Raw genomic sequence first — 18,607 nt, forward strand, 5'->3', positions numbered from 1 at the left:
GGTGCCATTTAAATGCGCAAATCAATAGAAAACTCCACATCTCTATCTGGCGGCAATCCGGGCAAATCATTTGGGAATACATCAGGATAGTGTCTAACTACTTCAACTTCTTCCACACTGCTAGGAACAACATCATTTAACACCACATGTGCTAAGTATTCTTAACAACCTTTCGATAATAACTTCCTTACTCTCATGGCAGAAATAACACCATGTCTCAACCCACTGTTTTCACCCACAAAAGTAACCTCTGGAAATCCAGGACGATGAAAAGTAACAGATTTCCCGTAACAATCTATATAGGCACGATTAAAATGCAACCAATCTGCCCCTAGAATCACATCAAAATCCACAATATCTAACGGAATAAGATTAGCTGGCATAACTACACCATCTACCATCACTGGACATACTGGATAAACACTATCAACATAACATCTGTCCCTTCTAGGCATGGCAAACTCTAAATCAAATCCTAGAGGTGAAGGGTGAGGTTGAGTCATTTGAGCAAACGTATGAGAAATCACAGAATGTGTAGCACCACAATCAATCAAGACTCTAGCAAAATGACCAAGAATATTTAACGTACCCATAATCAAATCTGGATGGTTCTGAGCATCTTGCAGTGATACATGTGATACATGATTAACACGTCCTTGAGTTTGCTGACGTCCACCATGACCTCTGTTGCCTTGGTTACCTCGCCCCTGAGAAGTACGTCCCTGTCCTGACTGATTAGCCTGCCTAGACAGTCCAGCACCGCTAGCAACAACCTCTCCCTGTCAGGGCTGACCTCCCTGATGCCACTGCGACCCGCTAGCTGGCATGGAAGAATAAGAAGTATAACCCCCAGGGTCTTGGGAATACCCAGTCTAAGAATAAGGATCATGGGAATACTGATATTGTCCGGAAGCATAGGGAGCAGTATCACTCTGGTATTGATAAGCACCACCACAACCCGTCTGACCATAACTGCCTGATCCAAAATTCTGCTGAATCGGCGCTGGAGGTGGCATAGTAGACTGCTGAGATCTCTGTTGACTCTAGGGACACTGGGCAGCCCTATGTCCCATCTGTCCACAAGTGTAGCAAGCACCACTACTTCTCCTACACTCTCCATGATGTCTGAAATTACAACGGCGGCATAACGGAGCACCAGAACCACCAGCACCACCAAAATCTCTTTGTCTCTGAAACCTGGGTCCATCAGCAAATCTTCCACCCTCCTCGGGCCTGTGACACTGAATCCTCCACTGGAAGAACTCGAGCTCACTCCACTTTTCTTGAAATTCTGCGTCTTACAAGGTCCTTCAGTGGAGATACCCTTGCCCTTATCATCTTTCTTCTGATTATCATTCTTGTCCTCATCATCCTCACTGTCACTAGGAAGGTTGTCGGAATCCTCCATCCGAACCAAAATCTTAAAAAACTCATGATAATCGGTGCAAGGAAGCGCACTAGCAAAAGTCCGTCATTTCCTCTTAGTTCTCAGCTTAAAACGGCGAAACATCTCTACTTGATTACCAACTGTATCAGGGTCATAACAAGACAAGTCTGTAAACTTCCTGTAATACTCATGCGCCGACATATTCTTTTGCTTCAATCAAGTAAACTCCTGCTTCTTGCGATCAATGTACTCCGGATGGACAAATCTTTTCTTAAAATTCTCTTTGAATACTTCCCAATTAGCTGCCATCTCATGGGACATAAACTTAGTCTGATTTACCAACCAAGCTGCTGGCTCTCGCCCCAAAAAACAAGTAGTGGTCTCCACCCATCTACTAGCAAGAAAATTCCCTTAACTCTGCATCACCTGGAAAGTCTTATCAATACGGTCTAGCCACTTTTCTGCCCCTTCATGACCTTCATTACCCATGAAACGATCCAATTTCATATTATACATAGTCTCCAGGGGTGTCCTCTGGGGATGAGGAGGATGACGGATTGCATTCTGAAAGGCATGGGCCATCGCTTCCCCTAATTGAGTTATATCAGGGAAATTAGGCTCAGAAGCACAGCGTGATTCCCTACGAGGCGGCATAATTCTGACAGAAAACATCAAAAGATCATTAAAGCATTAACAATTTATACAGGACGGCAACCTAGGCTCTGATACCAAACTGACACGCCCCAATCCTAAAATCAAGGCGTGTTGGCCGTCACATGAGCGTGACGTAACCAAAAGTGCGATGAGGAAGCAAAAGATATGAGAAATACGAAGGAATAAAAAAACCAACTACTAGCAATAATAACCAACCAGTATGCTAGAGTGAGTTTAAGTGTGCAGTACACAATTTCAGAGCATAAATACTAGGTGCAGTCAAGTAGGACTATAATTAATTACAACACCCGCAGGTGAGTCCTACATGCAGGAAGTTTGTCAGAATGCCGAAGAAAACCTCGTGAGCCGCCAACTACTAACTAGAACTTGGAGGGGCGCAAAACAAAATTGAGTGGGTCAGTAAAACCAAAGTTTTCCAAAACATTTCATTTAAAACATTTCTAACCCCTCACTGTAAAACCTGTATACTTTCCCAGAAAATAACATAATAGCATAATATTTGTTCAAATCTCTCAAAACATTAATCTTTACCAAAATCCAGCAAGTATGCCATGCAATAATGTCAATGACAGAATATGGATGCATCAATGTAAAAGGTGACATAATGAATAAATTTGAGACCCTGCAGTTGGTCATGTACGGTTAATTCTATAGCTCAATATCCAATCCAGCCGGAGTCACCACGGTGATTTGTACGGCACTACTCTGCACATAAGTCGGAACCATGGTATAAAAAATCGATAATATCGGCGATATTTCGCCGATATTATCGTTTTTTTAGGAGTCCGATATTTCTACACATATCCAATAGGTTTTCGTCAAAATATCGAGATAATATCGATAATATCGCGATATTAGCGATAATATCGCGATATTAGCGATATTATCGCGACATTGCTTGAAGGCGACGTCGATGGAGTAGACGGCGACGGCTCGACGAGGAAGAAGGCGAGGGAGGAGCAGAGGGAGACGCGGACGAGAAGGATCGCGCCGATGGGGACGATGGAGGAGAAGTAGAGGTCGCGGGACATGGTGACGGGCTCGACGAGGAGGAAGGCGAGGGAGGAGCAGAGGGAGACGCGGACGAGGAGGATCGTGCCGATGGGGACGACGGAGGAGAGGTAGAGGTCGCGGGACATGGTGACGGGCTCGACGAGGAGGAAGGCGAGGGAGGAGCAGAGGGAGACGCGGACGAGGAGGATCGAGAGATGGATCGAGAGATGAGGGAGTGGGGTGTGTCTGTGTGTGGAAAGGAAAGAAATAATAGAAAATGAGGGAGCGGGGTGTGTCTGTGCGTGTGTGTGTGTGTGTGGAAAGGAAAGAAATAATAGAAAATGAAGGAGTAGGGTGTGTCTGTGCGTGTGTGTGTGTGTGGAAAGGAAAGAAATAATAGAAAATGAGGGAGGTACATCCCACGTGAAGAAGGAAGAAAGGTAGTAGAGAAATGATGGGTGCGGCAATATGCCAGAATTAGGATAGATTTAAAAACTAAAATATGAGTTTTACTCGAAAGTTGTAGTAAATTATTATATATAAATGATTATGGTGTGTTTAATTTTTTTTTCATTAATTACTACATATTTTCTTCACTCACAGTGTTTGCCAGCTCGCTGTATAATCAACTTAAATCAGTTAAATCCATCATGTAATGCATTTCCTTCCAATTTTTTGTGATAAACTAATAGATAATTGACTAAATAAACATCCTGCAAAGTTTCAATAAAAATTTCCAAGTTTTTCTTACAATTTCCGTGGTTTCCATGTAATTTTTATCGATATCGATATTATCCCGATATTTCCATCGATATTTCCGTGTTTTCGGACTACCGATATTTCCGATATTACGGATATTTTCTTCCTTGGTCGGAACTACCTGAAGTAGTCTATACGACAAAAATGGTGAAATAATACGCTCTAGTGCTTCTCTCATCAATCGTCTGCGCGCATAATCTAAGGTCACCTACCAGTCAGAACCACCTCTAGTGATCTGTACAATTAGCATGTCGGAACCCTCTCATGGTCTATACAACATGCACCTACTTGGATCCAAGGTGAGCGTGCAGTGCGGTGAATACTATAAGCATTATCACCAAAGGTGCAGGTTATGAGCTTTCAACACAATTCACATCATCAATAATTCACATGAATAACAGAAACCTCACATGATACTCACATGTGCGTCCACAACACCAATTCACACACACATATATATATATATATATATATATATATGCATCAAATATCAATTCATATAATTCACAATATGCATGCATGGCATTTTAAAACGTACTTTCATTTAAACTCAATTTCTGGAAAAAATATCAATAATATATAGGTATAAATAGAAATACTGCCCACTCACTGGTAAGTCGATGGGTCGTAACCCCCGTGACGTCCCTGGATGTGCTCGTCCTCGGGATAGGTGTCACCTATATGCGAAACAACTATAAAAACGTTAATTAAAGCACATAACCGACAATTCAAAATAACTTCTCATACGGTGCTCAATTTGGGTATATGAATATACCACAGTGACCTACTCGACGTCACGAACATCGACATATTTTTAGAAAAAAATTTGGGCTTGTCACGCGCCCCCACGCGCCTGGACAGGCACGGGTCCACGCGCCTGGGCAGGCACGGGTCCACGCGCCTGGGCAGGCACGGGTCCACGCGCCCCCACGCGCGTCTCCTACCTTGGGCTCGCCGGACTGGTTTTTCCGGTGGCCAGAAAACTGGGGATTTTTCAATCTCCTTGTTCTCCGTCATTTCTCAACCAATTTCTTCGTATTTTATATCAATTTGAAGCCCTCAACATGTAGAATCACGTTAGACTAATTTAAGGCTCTAAAAATAACGAAATCTCACCGGAAAAATTCCAAGAATACCAGCCAACTTTGAACTCAATGATCCCGACGTCCAAAACCTTCAAACTAAGCACTCCAAGCTTCCTTAGGACCTCACTAAGCTCACTATAAGCTTAGAATTTCCTGAAATCCAATAATTCACGTGTGCATGAACAGTGATCTCAAAATGGGTTTCGGGTTTCACGTGATATCGAGGGTTCCAAGTCCTAAAAATTGCACCAATGAACTCACAAGCTTGCAAGGATTCACAAACTTACCTTTTTGACGTCGATCTGTGAAGGTTTGAGGGTTTTGGTGCCTCGTCCATACGAGTCGAGAGGGAGAGAGGAAGAACTGAGAAGGGGAGAGAGATAGAGGGCACGAGGAAAGGGACAGGGTGTCCCGTGTGTGTGTGTGGTCCCTCAAAACAATTCCACTCTTATTTTCCTAACCACACAAATATACACATATCCTTTAATCAAATTCCAATTTTTCCAAAACTTAGGGAAGAATATATATATTATTCATAATATGTCACACCCATACCTTAGTAATCGCCAGGGCAGTTTCGTCGTTTCACAACCTCGAGAATAAAATTTCGGGACGGGCTGTGACAACAACACAATGGGTTGTATAGTTCAATAATTTATTTATTATAAATCAGGTTTACATCTCATCGAGAGTAAATGATAATGAGGCTACAAAATGCGTCAAGGCCCTTCACCGTGCCTGCTTTTAGAGCAGTGGCTTGTTGAGGCTAGTATCAGAATGTGGATTTGGAAATGAGTTGGCCTCGTCAAATATCACTAGTACGAAAAAAAAAAAGACAAAAACAGTTATCAGTGTCACCAAACTTTAATTGAATTATTATAGTGCAACCGCTCCAAAATTTTAACTTATTCACGATAGTGCCAACCTCATATCTTTATGAAAGACGGTTCATTATGTGTTTCTGATAAAAAAAAATTAAAAAAAAAAGATTGTAAGACCTTTTTCATTAATTTTGAATATCATTCCTGCACCACCTAAAACAGGATGTCTAATTTGGAAACAAAGAATGTGTAGCAGATCTCCGGCGTGGTTCTCATGGTTTCCATTGGACAAACTAAGAAGGGCACATTATACGCTAGGCCCGTAAAAAACGAATTAGGCCCGCGTATTCTGATTTGAAGCAAGTAAGAGTATAAATTTTTCATCAGACGGCTGACAATGTAAAGCTTCAGCAGCTCAACCATGGTGCGGAGATTTTTCTCAGTTGGGCAAATGGACCTCCAACAAAACCATCACTCCCACCCTATTCTGCTTCTCTCCGGCCCTCCTTCCTGGTATTACTCACAATTCCAACTCTCTGTCTCTCTCTCTCTCTCTGATTGCTTTCTGGGGTATCCTTTTTTGCAGCGGAAAGACCTCCTTATTATTCCAGTTTGCATTCAACTCCGCAATGGAGGCCGCCCGCGATTGCAAAAATGGTCAAGTAGTTTTCATCTGCAACCGACGCAGATTAGAGGCCAAACCCCCTTATCTTTCCCAGGTACCTTTCCACTTCCTATGTTACTTCCTATGTTACCTGTATTTTTTAATCTGAGAAGCATTATATTTTGGGCCACTTCCCGCCAATTGGTTTTGGGGTGAAACCTCTACTTACGTGATTAGTAATTGCGTTAAAACTGCTCAGGGCGTTGATTCATCCTCTGAAGCATTTCAACGAATACAAATGAAGTAAGTCAAGAGACCCTTTAGAGAATGAACAATGGTGATGCAAAAAAAATGGGATTTTGAGAGAAGAAGTGATTTGTGTAGGTATGTGGACGATGAGGAAGGAATTAAGAAGTATTTTGCTGCATTTCATCTGCACGATACATTTCCGGTCGCAGTTGTCATCGATGATTTTGGAGCTTTCTTTGATGAAAGGTGCTTCCTTTCTTCTTTGCTCATGGACTTTCAACGTTTTACAAAGATTAATTCTTTTGTGCTTGCAATTGATTTGAAGGAGCTGCCAAGAAAGATATGGAAACCCACGAGGAAGAGACTTGGCAATGGTTCGGACACTGGCTTTGTGTCACAATGCCATGATCCATGCCAAGTGAGTGACTATGTGATTACAGTTGGCGACTTTATTCTCTCTGTTAGTAACATTTTGATACGATTTGATTTGGTATGGCAGTGAAACAAGGCCTTGCAAGCTTGTGTTATCAGATACACACCGCGGAGACTCCCCGCGGTTGCTCTTCATCTACAAAAGATGGGTTTCGACCATTTTTACAATTCAAGGTTGGTTTAGTTTAGCAGAAGGGGTGGTATACATTATAAATTCATGTAGAACATATTGCCTATTATAAGCAGGGTTTTTCTATTTTTCTTGTGGTATGTTGAAGGCGATGGCTCAGGATCGTTCATTGTAAAAGACTATAGCAATTCAGGGGGAAGGACTGCTAAGTACTCGGTAGCTCTCCAGAATCTTTTGCTAGAGGAGATCACTGAAGCAAGTGAATCGTAGGTGTATCGAATTTAGGCTCAAAATTGGTCCAGGATCCATTACTTTCGATCCGTGCATTATGTCAGAGTTAATATCTACTTCACCTTCATTAGTTTTGCTCAGTGTAAGTTCTGTAAAAATCCTTTGGGCTCTGTGATGTGCATTCACTGAAACACGATTTGATCTGTATTTTGATTTTCGAGTTTCCAGAAGCAAATTAGGTACATCTTTTGTTAGTTCAAATATATGGAGAACATACCGATTCATCAATTTATACGGTTTCAGAGAGTTTTAATAGTTTGTAACTAGAATCTTCCCACTGGGTTTAATACAGTTTCATGTACATAATTATTCACAGAATATTACAGTGAGCAGTAAAAACTGAGAAGATACGAGAAAACATCCCATGGAGGAGCCTAGTTCACCCCCCTCTGATACTCTGGCTCACAAAATTCTCCTCCCAGATCATCACAAGCCTCCCCAGGAAAGACCCTGCAGCAATCATCAAGGCAATTAATCAGTTAATCATAACACGAAAACTAGAGATCTTAAACCATTTGAAGCTGAGTTTTACGAAAATCGATCGATCTTACGTCTTGGGACTGTCATACTCTAGATAATCTCTATCCAGCTGCTCAGAACTAGTCCTGGCTGTGCTGCTCCTGCCCTCTTCCGTTTGAGCTTCACTTCAGGATACATTTCGGCATCACAAGCTTCTCCTCCGACTGGTTCACAAGCCTCTGCTGGAAAAACACTGCACATTCCACAGTCAACGATTGAAACAATCAATCGGAAGATTAAGTCCAAGACGTATTAAAAAAAAAAACGAATTGACTTACGAAGTGATGGAGCTGTAATCGACAGATGAAGGGTCGTCTGTCACCTAAGTTGCCCTGAGGGGAGGGCACCTTGAGGGTTGTAGTGGCCTCGGAAGGGAGCTGCATGGCAAGGCCAGGGACTTGGTGGTTGCAAAAGCAAAAGATGACACTGATGAAATTGGTGAGAGATGTAGAGTGGCCTGCATTTTGATGGCTTGTAATTTAGAAGTTGGTTTTAATTTGCTGAGTCTAACGAGGGGCAAGGTTTCAACCAAACTATATGGCATCAGCTTTGGGAAATGACTTGGATGGATATTGGATACGGTGGGCATATACATATTTTGGGGCAAGAAATTTATTGGTGAACTATAAAACGTTGAGAGACACCCATGAACTTGGACTTTTCTCCCTCCTATTCTCCATATCTTCCCCTTTGTTTCTTGAATTAATTTATGCACGTTTCTTTTCCTTACCATGCTTATTTTTGTCACTTGATACTTCTTTAATTTATGCAATTCAAAGACAAAAACTATGCAGGAAACAAAATGAGTGTGAAAATTGTCTCACTTTTTTTTTGGGTGTTTATATAGAATGCACAAAAGGAATGTACCGCCTTAAAGATGACAAAACGCTCCATGGGTTTGGATATTCGTGGATACCCAACCTAATGGTGCGGTTATGAAGGACAACAAACAGATATGGGTGGGTTTGGGGATTCTTTTAAATATCTAAGTCTGATGTGCAGGGCTAGCCTTGAGAGGATGCAAGTGGTGCCACCGCATATGGCCCCCGATTGATTTTTCAATTTTGCATGTATATACGTATATATAGTATTATGTGTAGAATATTGCAAACTTAAGTCTTTGTGCAAGTGGTATCATTGTTTCTTTACATTGGCCTAGAGAATGGGTTTCGAAACTCGTCTCCATCATTTTTTAAGTTTATTTTTATTTTATTTTTTTGAGAAAGTTAAGTTTATTTTTATTAAATGCATAAGCTTCCACAAAATAATATAAAATTTCCACACAATAACATGAAAATTCGAGCCACGAAAACTAGAGATCTTAAACCATTTGGATTAATTTATGCACGTTTCTTTTCCTTCTCCGCACACCGGGCTTATTTTTGTCACTTGATTACTTTTTTAATTTATTTAATTCAAAGACAAAAACTATGCAGGAAACGAAATGAGTGAAAATCGTCTCACTTTTTTTAAGGCGTTTATATAGAATGCACAAAAGGAAGGTACCGTCTTAAAGATGACAAAACGCTCCACGGGTTTGGATATTCATGGATACCCAACCTAATAGTGCGGTTATGAAGGACAACAAATAGGTATGGATGGGTTTGGGGATTCTTTTAAATATCCGAATCTGGTATGGAGTGGTGATGGTTTGTCATCCCCCAATCCGAACCCGACCCAATAAATTATTAATATAATTTTTACTGTTTCGAATTTTCTTTGTTCAACAATTCTTTCGACGTGGAATGATCATTCAACGAATTGAAAGTTGCTATTACAATTGTGTGAATTTGTTTATATGTTATTTACCTTTTTTATTAATTTTAATAGGCTACATACTTACCTAGTGGATTATTGATTAACTTATGTTGCATAAGCAGAGTCTGGAGATAAAAAAAATTATGACAGGCAGTTTGGCGGGTGTGGATTTAGAGGTATGTATCTTCCCCTGGGGATGGGAATTCACGTTTGAAATAATGGTTATGGATGCAGTTATGGGGAATAAATTCACCAACGGAGTCGGGGGATGAAGGTGGCTAACCACCAGCTGCATCCCAAGTCAAAAGGATGAATCACTTTGTTGCACATTCTTCTTCTCTTGCTAATATTCGACAAGGCGATTGTCGTTTCAATGTCTATCAAAGCAAGAGATTCCCCATATTTGAAAATCACACAGTTCAAAATTCTTCTTCTCAAAGCTTCGGGCATCATTATCTTGCCAAATAATTCAGTGCTCAAATCAAAGGAGAAAATGATAAATTCTTCGCAGAGTTTTGTCAGTTTTCCGACATGAAATTCTTGTATTTTCCAAGTTCAACGTGCCCTCTTACACGCCTGGAACCACCACACATGCGTGCAATCAAATCGACATCAATTATTCAAATGCAGATGTAAGCTAAGATAGTTAAGACTGTAATTCAGGCAAGGGAAGGTAAAGATCCAATTTGACCTTAGTCAATCAACCCGCTCTTATAGCATGTCAAGATTTCAAGGGTATGCGGCCCACTACTAATCACATCAATATTGTCGTCAACTTGCATTTTATCACCTACTATCACAACAGGTGTTGCAATTTTATCTCAAAAGACTTCAATAATGTAACTAGCTAGTAGTGATTTTGTCGATTTTCTTATGTCAAATCTAGTATTCTTTTTCTGGATTTTTATGTTTATTCCTGTAATATAATTTTGTCCCCGAATTTATATATATATATATATATATTTATATATATATATATATATATATATATTCTTTTGTATGTATTCATTGCACCTTAAGGTGTAACCGTGTAACACTAAATATGCATGTGTTTGTTTCATTCACATTAACACGATTTTGAATTGTAAAACAGATGTATCAGTAAACTGGCATGAATATGCAATTAACAGATTATTCAACAAAATATACATGCCAGAAACTTAGAAGTGAGAAAAAGAGGAGGCATGAGGCAGTTAAATAGCAAACACCTAGGAGGATTTTGGGCAGTGAAATAATACCGCATAATTAATGGAGGATTTAATTTAACTACTACAAAGGATATAAGTTTCCAGAAATCTAACAAGCTTTGCAATTAATTTCAAATAAAATTTGAAGGAAGAAGAACGCATAAATAGTGTAAGTGCTAAAATCCATAAGTCACACCTATTGCTGTTGTATCTTGCTTGCTCCTTAATTAGTAGGAAACTGTATTAACGTGGTCAAGTAACACCAGACTTTCTACAAACGGAAGGCACTTTAACTGGTAGCTGTCGCCAAAAATTGCGATGTGATTAGCTTCGTCGGTCTTCAAATCCACAACTGCAATGGTTCCCAGCTTACTAGAGTCAACAAACACCAGTTCATCCTGACTTTTAAAACCAAGAAGCATCCAAATCCAACCCTCCCTTTCAAAATTTGGCATATAATACTTTTGCAGTTTTACACTGACATTCAATTCAGTCCACGACTCCGCCACACCATACTTTTTCATGACCCACCCTTGAAGCCTACACATTCCCGCATCGTTAGTTTGCTCTATCTCAATATCAATCAAGGCAAGAGACTCTCCGTATTTCAAATAGACACAGGTATTCGAACCTATTTTTCTCAAAGCTTCAGGCATCATAATCTCGCCAAATAATTCAGTGTTCAAATCAAAAGACACAATATTGATATGTTCTTGCCCTATTTTGCCACGGAGTTGAACCCAATGCAGAGTACCATTTACAAAAACACTTTTGGAAAGCTTCCCATACGCAGGAAGAGCTGCAGCACTAAGGGTTTTCCAATAGCCCCGGGGCAAAGAGTAAACCTTAACTGCAAATCGGGTGTGCCTAGAAAAATTATTCACAATTCTCAATACCTAGTCATTAGTCCGAGAATCATAGCCAAAGTAATGAGTTTCTTTATCCCCTACGGTCGCAGTGGTCCTAGGCCAAGGCAAAACCACATACTTTCTAACTGAAGGGTTCAAAATTATTGTGCGGCCACCAGAGTACCAAGAACAATGTTTTAAAAGGCTCGCCTCAGGGCGCGCCTAGGCGGCCTCTGAGGCTGGGCGTGAGGGTTGCCGCCTTTGTTTTGAGGGAGTAGGTGGAAGGGTGGGCGGAAGGCATCGCTGGAGCCGCACCTCAAGGGTCCAGGCGTCTCTATTTGGCTGCTTTTTTTCTTTTTTATATACTCCCAAACCCAAATCTGGGTAAGGTTTTAACTGCCACCTCTTCCTTGCACTATAATCTCTCTGCCATTTTTTCTAATTTTTATTTTTTTATATAATGGATGTGTGTACTGTCTGCGTGCATTGTTATATATGTGCTTATTGTGCTTTTCATCCTTTATTATATATATATATATATAATATATATATATATGTATATATATTTATAATATATGTGTGCTCAGGATGATTTTTTATTAATAATCTTCTTCTTTTTAATATAATATATGTGTACGCTGAGTGTATATATTAAAAAATTTAGGTCAGTATTTAGGTCAGTTTCACGCCTCATGCCTAGGCAAGGCTATCCCTCGAACCCCTAGGTCGGGCTATCCCTCGGACGCCTAGGCCGGGCCTTTTAATACACTGACCAAGAAAGGCATGTAAGCCCATTACAACTTCCGACCATTTGCGTAGGAGCTCCGAGTTTCATAACTAGTGGTGCATTAAGGTACCATTTGGTACGTGGGATTGGACGGAACGGAGTGGAACGAGGCGTTCCATCCCACACTTGGTGCACCTAAAACGGGTGGAACATGCTGTTCCACAGGACGAATTTTGGGTGAATTTTCATTCCGTCTCACCCCCTTACAACGACTCGTTTCACATCCGTGGAACACAAAATTATAACTCTCCGTCTCCTTCTTCTTCCTCCTTGTTTCCATCCAATGGCATCTTTGCTCCCTCTCCGTTCCGTCCCGTCCTATCCCGTCCTGTCCCGTCTGCATACCAAACGATACATAAGCACAGTGCACTGAACTGCAGGTTTAGGGTTAGGGTTATCCCCAAAATACAAAGAGTAGAAGGCATGGCCCCGGTTTATAAGAAGGAGCTGATCAAAACCATCGTTTTGGTTTTTGTGGTTGGACTGGATTAGTGATGAGCGGCTGAGATGGTTGGCAATGAAGGCAGTGCTTTTGATCAGAGAGCGCCATGACTTGCAGACGGCGCAGCATGTGATTAAATATTTTGAGGGCAGTCTCGGGAGGATTTCGCATAAGATCTCTACAGGAAAGTAGTCGTTGCAGTAGTACTCGACTGACGTTGCATTTTTGCTGCTATTTCTCAAGTCCCCATGTTTCTCTTCTAACTTAACAGTTACTGAGTGGTTTGGGAGCTTTTCCGGAATTCATGTTTCCGATTTGCTGGCGGCGTTGGTGATTGTGGTTAGTGAGAGATAGATGACAATTTAGGCCTCGTTTGGCAGCCCGTATAAGGGACTGGATAGGGTAAATAATACGGTCCCGAGTGTTTGGCACAGCTTCGTACTAAATAGCACCCGGATTAATTGTACTGATCCCACATGTTTTATACGGCACACACCTGCTAATTTATCCACCCCAGAACCTAAGGATTATTAGTCGGGTATGAAAAAACTCTCGCTCTCTCACTCTTTCTGTCCCTCTGTCGTCTCGTTCCTCTCTCTTGCATCGTTCGCAAGACTCATTCCTGTTCTCGTCGTCGTTCTTCTTCTTCTTCTCTCTGTTTCTATAAAATTATGTGAAGTTAATTAGGGTTGGACGATGAAGCTTCCTGGCTAAATTCATACAGCTTCTTGGCTTAATTTGCGATGACCCACCACTATGGAAATCCAATTAATCGATTTCCTTGACAGGATCCTAAACTTGATGACCTGCAGCCGCCCTTTCGCCGGAATCTAGAGTAGAATCTCAACGATTCCCAGAAAACTGCAAGACCATAAGCTCTGTCAATCCTCGTCGACGTGGATGGACCGTAGTCTCTGCTTGAAAGCCGCACCTTCACAGTGCCTCGATTTGCCGTGAAAACAAACCCATAACTGATCCGTGTTGTCTGCAAAAGATAAACAAAATAGGTTTTTCTGCAGAAGATGAACGACAAATTAAGAGCAGAGCCCTTTGTGCATTATTCTATCATTATTTTTCCATTTTTTAAATTATTTTATTAACAATTTTTTTCTTAAAACTATTTCTGTCAGTTTATTTGGAAAATATTTTGAAATTGATGTATGAAATTTACTATCTTTCTTTGTTATTTGACATTCCACTTTTTTATCCGATTCAGTACCAAACACAGTATAAATAATACGGTCATTAATCCGATACTGCACCAAACACCCGATTAATTTAGTCAGTACTATCCGGTGACTATTTATCCTATCCGACAGAAATAATCAGTACAGTCCGAGCTGCCAAACGAAGCCTTATAGGTAAGGGGTAGCTGATTATATTAATACTAAAAATAAAAGCAAAGCCCGAGAATATTGTTCTTTAAAATATCGACATATGTAGGCCAAGGCCCAAGAAGCTCCCATTGAGTTTCATTTGGCTCTTTAAAAGCCTGTTTCGTATCCGATTAAAAAAAATTATCAATTTCAAAAAAAAATAAAATAAAACCATTTCTTAAGAACAATTTTGTATAAGACCCAAAAATTTATTTGATATGAAATTTAAAAAGGAGGGAGAACGGTGAGAGAGACAGAAAGCTGAGGGAAATGATTGGAAGAGAGAGAGACAAAGGAAGAGGAGATAGGAGAGATAAAAATCATAACAGATGTTCTCAAAAAAAAAAAAATCATAACAGATTGGAAGAGAGAGAGAGGAGAGAAGAAAATGATCAATGAGTGAGGGGAGAATAGAAAATGAGAGAAAAATGAAGAAATAGGAGAGAAAAAAATTAGGAGAGAAAATGGAGAGAAAAATAGGAGAGATAAATGAGTTTAAAATTTACTGTTTTTTTTTTTCATAAATAAGCTATTTTTCAAGTTGATTGAATTCAATTTTTAAAATATTTTGACCAAACAAGAATTATTGACTTAAGACTTAAAAACTATTTTTATGTTAAAAAAAATTATTTCAAATTACATACCAAACAAGCCCTTAATTTTACAGTTATATTATGTCTGGTCATTCCAAATACTTAAAAAGCCAACAGGCAACTACACCAGCAAGCAACCCTCAACCAGTGGTGGACATGAATGTTGCCCTTGCATCACGGGATGTTTGAATCATGCCGGCTCTCTAATCTGACAAATTTATCGTTTGACAAAAAAGAAAAAAAATAAAAGGTAAGTACACCACCAAATTCCAATACATGGGACTACGACATCGACATTGGAATTATACGAGTCGCTGGGTGAAGAGGTAGAACGATCTTTCCCGTGATTTTGAAAACACCCAGCAAAGCCCTACAATCATTAGGAGGTGAAAAACAAAAATAATTGATATGTGCCCCCACATTGTTAATCTCCTCACTTTTACTCCAAAAGTTTGAAACTTCCTTGACTTCCAGCTTCTTCGCCACAGTGAATATCCACAGATTTAAACAGTGAAAGTATACAATTCTAAGAGAAATGTGCAGATTGCAGAAGCAAATACTTCTGAAGTCTAAGTTCCCCAAAATCTACAGAAATAGGAGCTTCAAAAACATACTTACATCTGATTCAAAAACTGTTCAGTTGGGTTAGCATGTGAACAAGTTCATCGCTTGAGGGTCTCTCTGCGGGCAGATCAGATAGGCATACCACTGAGATTCGCACTGCCATCAACATCTCATCATCTTCCTCCCCTTCTTCCCCTATTATACTCTTATCTAATGCTTCCCGTGCCTCGCCTGCTTGCTGCAAGTGCCGCAACCAGCGCCCTAAACTTCCCCCACTAGCTGCTTCCCCAAAGAAGGGATCGGTTGGATCTCTTCCGGTTAACAAAACGCCCAATATCATCCCAAAGCTGAAAATGTCGCTCTTATCGGTGTACCTGGTGAAATTGAATGTGTTGCCTTTAGCAAAAGAGCGTATATGTTTTCAAAGGAAAAATAAATAAAAATATCTCCTGTTCAAGTTGTTCTTTCCATTCACCTATTCACAGCCAAAGCTTTCTTCCTAAAGGGAGTTTCTCTTTTCGCTTTCAATACTACAAAGCTAATAATTCAGTACAAACAACGCAACTGTAACATACAAAACCCCACAGCTTAAATTCTAAGGCAAACATCAAAAAACCATTCATACAGCCTTGAATCTTAACTAACAAGCATTTCACTGTTAACTATCAATAAACCATCACGAGGTAATTTCGGAGTTCTATGCCTTGTCAAAGAGGGATGATTATCAGAATCCTAAGTCATTGAGTAGAAGAGTATTGGGAGGGAGCATTTCTCCCTCCAGCGCAGGGAAACAAAAAGCGCGAAAAACTGGAGACGGATTGCAATCCCAACCACAACAGTCACACATCCCAGGATTAGGAGATGTCCATGGCCTTGTGGAGGAGAGAAAGCCATTTGACAGAGCAGAAGCTAAATGGCTAATACAAAATAAAAGCTAGCAAACCTAATTCAATCGAAACTACAAACGTGTACCAACATTTTGGGATGTGGAATACCGAACTCCTGATAAGTATTCTAAAAGCAAAGGAAATTAGTAGGAGCTATGGGGAAATATCATAAAACACAATTACCATTTCCGCATTTACACATACACCTACATAGCTCCGTCAATAGAATTGCAAAGTAATTGTATAAAACGAAACATTTACGAATTTCGAATATCATCCAAGATTGATATGTGTACCTGCCATTCTGGAAACACTCTGGAGCACTGTAGCCAGATGTTGCTCCAGTCAAATAAGGCGCAAGCTTGGCCAACCCGTAATCTCCCAACCTCGGCTCAAACTCCGAATCCAACATAACATTTGTAGGCTTTAAATTGTAATGCATAATCTGAGGAACATACGAATGCAGATACTGAAGCCCCTTAATCACCCCGACAGCAATCCGAAGCCGAACTTCCCAACTAAGCTGCAACTGGGTTTCTCTAACTCTATTCATAGCATCCTCCAAGCTCCCATTAGGCACAAAATCATAAACCAAAGAGAACCTATCGTGTTCGCGAACATAAGCCCGCAGGCTCATCAAATGCCTGTGTCTCAGGCCAGCAAGCACTTCAAGCTCCTGCTGTATCCGCCGCTTCGCCGCCTTGCTCTGAGCCTCCGGTGAGCCACACTCTGAAAAGGGTCCGAGCTGCTTGACTGCAATAATCAGCCCGGTGTCCAGAACAGTCCTGCAGTACTTCCCATTGGGGCTAGAACCCAGCAACCGGTTTTCACTAGCTAGTGCTAATTGGAGCGTTTTGGGGTCGATTTTCGGGGAGAATATGACGGGCCCTTTGAGAATTGGGGTTCTGCTGATGTAGCGGACAAAGCACCGGACTAAGAGTGCAGTGAGGAGGGCACAAATTAGTCCGGTCAGGACTCCCAACACGATGCTCAGAATGATTCTTTGGAGCTCGTTCTTCGAGTGGGGATGCTTCGCCGGTGACGGAGGTTCGGTTTCTTGGGACTGCACAGCCCCTTGCCGGCAGCAGAAAATCAATAGCAAAAGGAGAAGCCTTGGGATTGGATTGTTCATTTCCGAGGTGCTTCTTCTTCTTCTTCTATCCATTCCAGTAGAAATCCAAAAAAAATCCAAGGAAAAAATCAACTGAAACCCAGTAAAACCCAGATGAAAATTAGCAAAGCCAACATCAAAGCTGCAATCTTTCTTCAGAATCCGACCAAAAATACTCAGAGCAACAGCTGCTTTGGCATCAAAACCTCAAATTTTTGTTCTATTTTTTCTCAGGGCTTCAGCCACCGTGCAACATGGAGGCGCAGAAAATGCAACGCCGCCTAGAAACGCTTGGAGCTCTGCGGGAAAGTGAGAAAACCCCATCAAGGAGAAAGCTTCAAGGAGTCATGAAGGAGGGGAGAGAGATAGAGAGGGAGAATATCAGATAAAATTCGAATTTTTTGATGGGAAAATCTTCAGAGAAAAGACGCAACGAATCGTTTCGTCACCGATTCGCATATTTTTTTCACTTCAAATCAAAACACTCTTTGTTTTTTTGTACTCTTTTAAGTTTAAACCCACTACTGAAACTACTGAGTTAAAATGCTTGCAAAAAATGGCGACCGAAAATAAAAAAACAAAGCAAGTCCCAAAACTTGCTATTTCACACAGAAAGCGAGTCCCCTTCTCTTCACAAACTGAAACTACCCAACTGCACAAAATCCCTCTCTGGGTTTTGGAGGAGAGAGAGACACACTTTCTGTAGCTGTTTGCCTTTTTTTTCTCTTTTTCTCTCTCATGCTGCGGAAGACAAAACTGGGGGCTTCCCGCCTTTCGAATCCCCGTAAGCGGTGGGGTCCACGGAGACACGTTGGCACTGTGTCGCTATCACGAGAGGCCCGAAAGCGAAACATCGAACTGCGTGAGACAAGGCCAGGACAACGCTAAACACGTCTCCGCCGCTGGTTGGTGAGGAGAGGAGATTCTGGCCGTCTACAGGGAACCAACAGCGGGAATTTATTTCGATTAGAATAATACTAAAGAGACTATCTATTACCGTAGTATGCCGCTATTTGTCTTCGTGTAATGCTAGGAAGTGATTCTGTACATCCCTTTCACATTTTTTTTTTTTTAATCATTGAATTGAATAATCAAATAAAATCAGCAGA

General features: G+C 40.8%; 3 protein-coding genes and 1 pseudogene across 4 annotated transcripts; 1 reads left to right on the forward strand and 3 right to left on the reverse strand.

The window, feature by feature from the left end:
• Positions 1–5,913: 5,913 nt before the first annotated feature.
• On the forward strand, positions 5,914–7,679 carry LOC126596955 (uncharacterized). 2 transcript variants are annotated; one of them, XM_050263677.1, is made up of 7 exons: positions 5,914–6,233; positions 6,307–6,439; positions 6,584–6,627; positions 6,709–6,819; positions 6,899–6,991; positions 7,073–7,179; positions 7,252–7,679. In XM_050263677.1, exons 1-7 carry the CDS (start codon positions 6,142–6,144, stop codon positions 7,308–7,310), a joined length of 639 nt encoding a protein of 212 aa, XP_050119634.1. In that variant the 5' UTR covers positions 5,914–6,141; the 3' UTR covers positions 7,311–7,679. The 2 variants fall into 2 exon arrangements, with proteins under 2 accessions (XP_050119634.1, XP_050119633.1); XM_050263676.1 differs by having other exon boundaries at positions 5,919–6,233; positions 7,284–7,679.
• LOC126596956 (light-regulated protein 1, chloroplastic-like) lies at positions 7,674–8,560 on the reverse strand (annotated as a pseudogene).
• A 2,557-nt stretch (positions 8,561–11,117) lies between these two features.
• On the reverse strand, positions 11,118–13,587 carry LOC126595219 (uncharacterized). The gene is made up of 2 exons (XM_050261591.1): positions 13,532–13,587; positions 11,118–11,757 (listed from the first exon to the last, which is right to left on the reverse strand). Exons 1-2 carry the CDS (start codon positions 13,585–13,587, stop codon positions 11,118–11,120), a joined length of 696 nt encoding a protein of 231 aa, XP_050117548.1.
• Positions 13,588–15,357: 1,770 nt separating this feature from the next.
• Positions 15,358–18,248, reverse strand: LOC126596951 (inactive leucine-rich repeat receptor-like protein kinase CORYNE). The gene is made up of 2 exons (XM_050263669.1): positions 16,684–18,248; positions 15,358–15,874 (listed from the first exon to the last, which is right to left on the reverse strand). The coding sequence occupies exons 1-2, from the start codon at positions 17,550–17,552 to the stop codon at positions 15,562–15,564; spliced, it is 1,182 nt and encodes a 393-aa protein (XP_050119626.1). The 5' UTR covers positions 17,553–18,248; the 3' UTR covers positions 15,358–15,561.
• Positions 18,249–18,607: the final 359 nt, after the last annotated feature.

The sequence above is a fragment of the Malus sylvestris genome, chromosome 13, assembly GCF_916048215.2.
Source record: "Malus sylvestris chromosome 13, drMalSylv7.2, whole genome shotgun sequence".
NCBI lineage: Eukaryota > Viridiplantae > Streptophyta > Magnoliopsida > Rosales > Rosaceae > Malus > Malus sylvestris.

Excerpts from the sequence above, each read along its gene's own strand:
- LOC126595219 (XM_050261591.1), bottom strand. The coding sequence starts at position 13,587 with ATGAGTCTTGCGAACGATGCAAGAGAGAGGAACGAGACGACAGAGGGA. Across the intron at positions 11,758-13,531 it reads ACGACAGAGGGACAGAAAGA|GCACACCCGATTTGCAGTTA; the intron begins GTGAGAGAGCGA and ends TAATTTTTCTAG.
- LOC126596955 (XM_050263676.1), top strand. The coding sequence starts at position 6,142 with ATGGTGCGGAGATTTTTCTCAGTTGGGCAAATGGACCTCCAACAAAAC. Across the intron at positions 6,234-6,306 it reads CTCTCCGGCCCTCCTTCCTG|CGGAAAGACCTCCTTATTAT; the intron begins GTATTACTCACA and ends CCTTTTTTGCAG. Across the intron at positions 6,992-7,072 it reads AATGCCATGATCCATGCCAA|TGAAACAAGGCCTTGCAAGC; the intron begins GTGAGTGACTAT and ends TTGGTATGGCAG.
- LOC126596951 (XM_050263669.1), bottom strand. The coding sequence starts at position 17,552 with ATGGATAGAAGAAGAAGAAGAAGCACCTCGGAAATGAACAATCCAATC. Across the intron at positions 15,875-16,683 it reads GAGTGTTTCCAGAATGGCAG|GTACACCGATAAGAGCGACA; the intron begins GTACACATATCA and ends CAATTTCACCAG.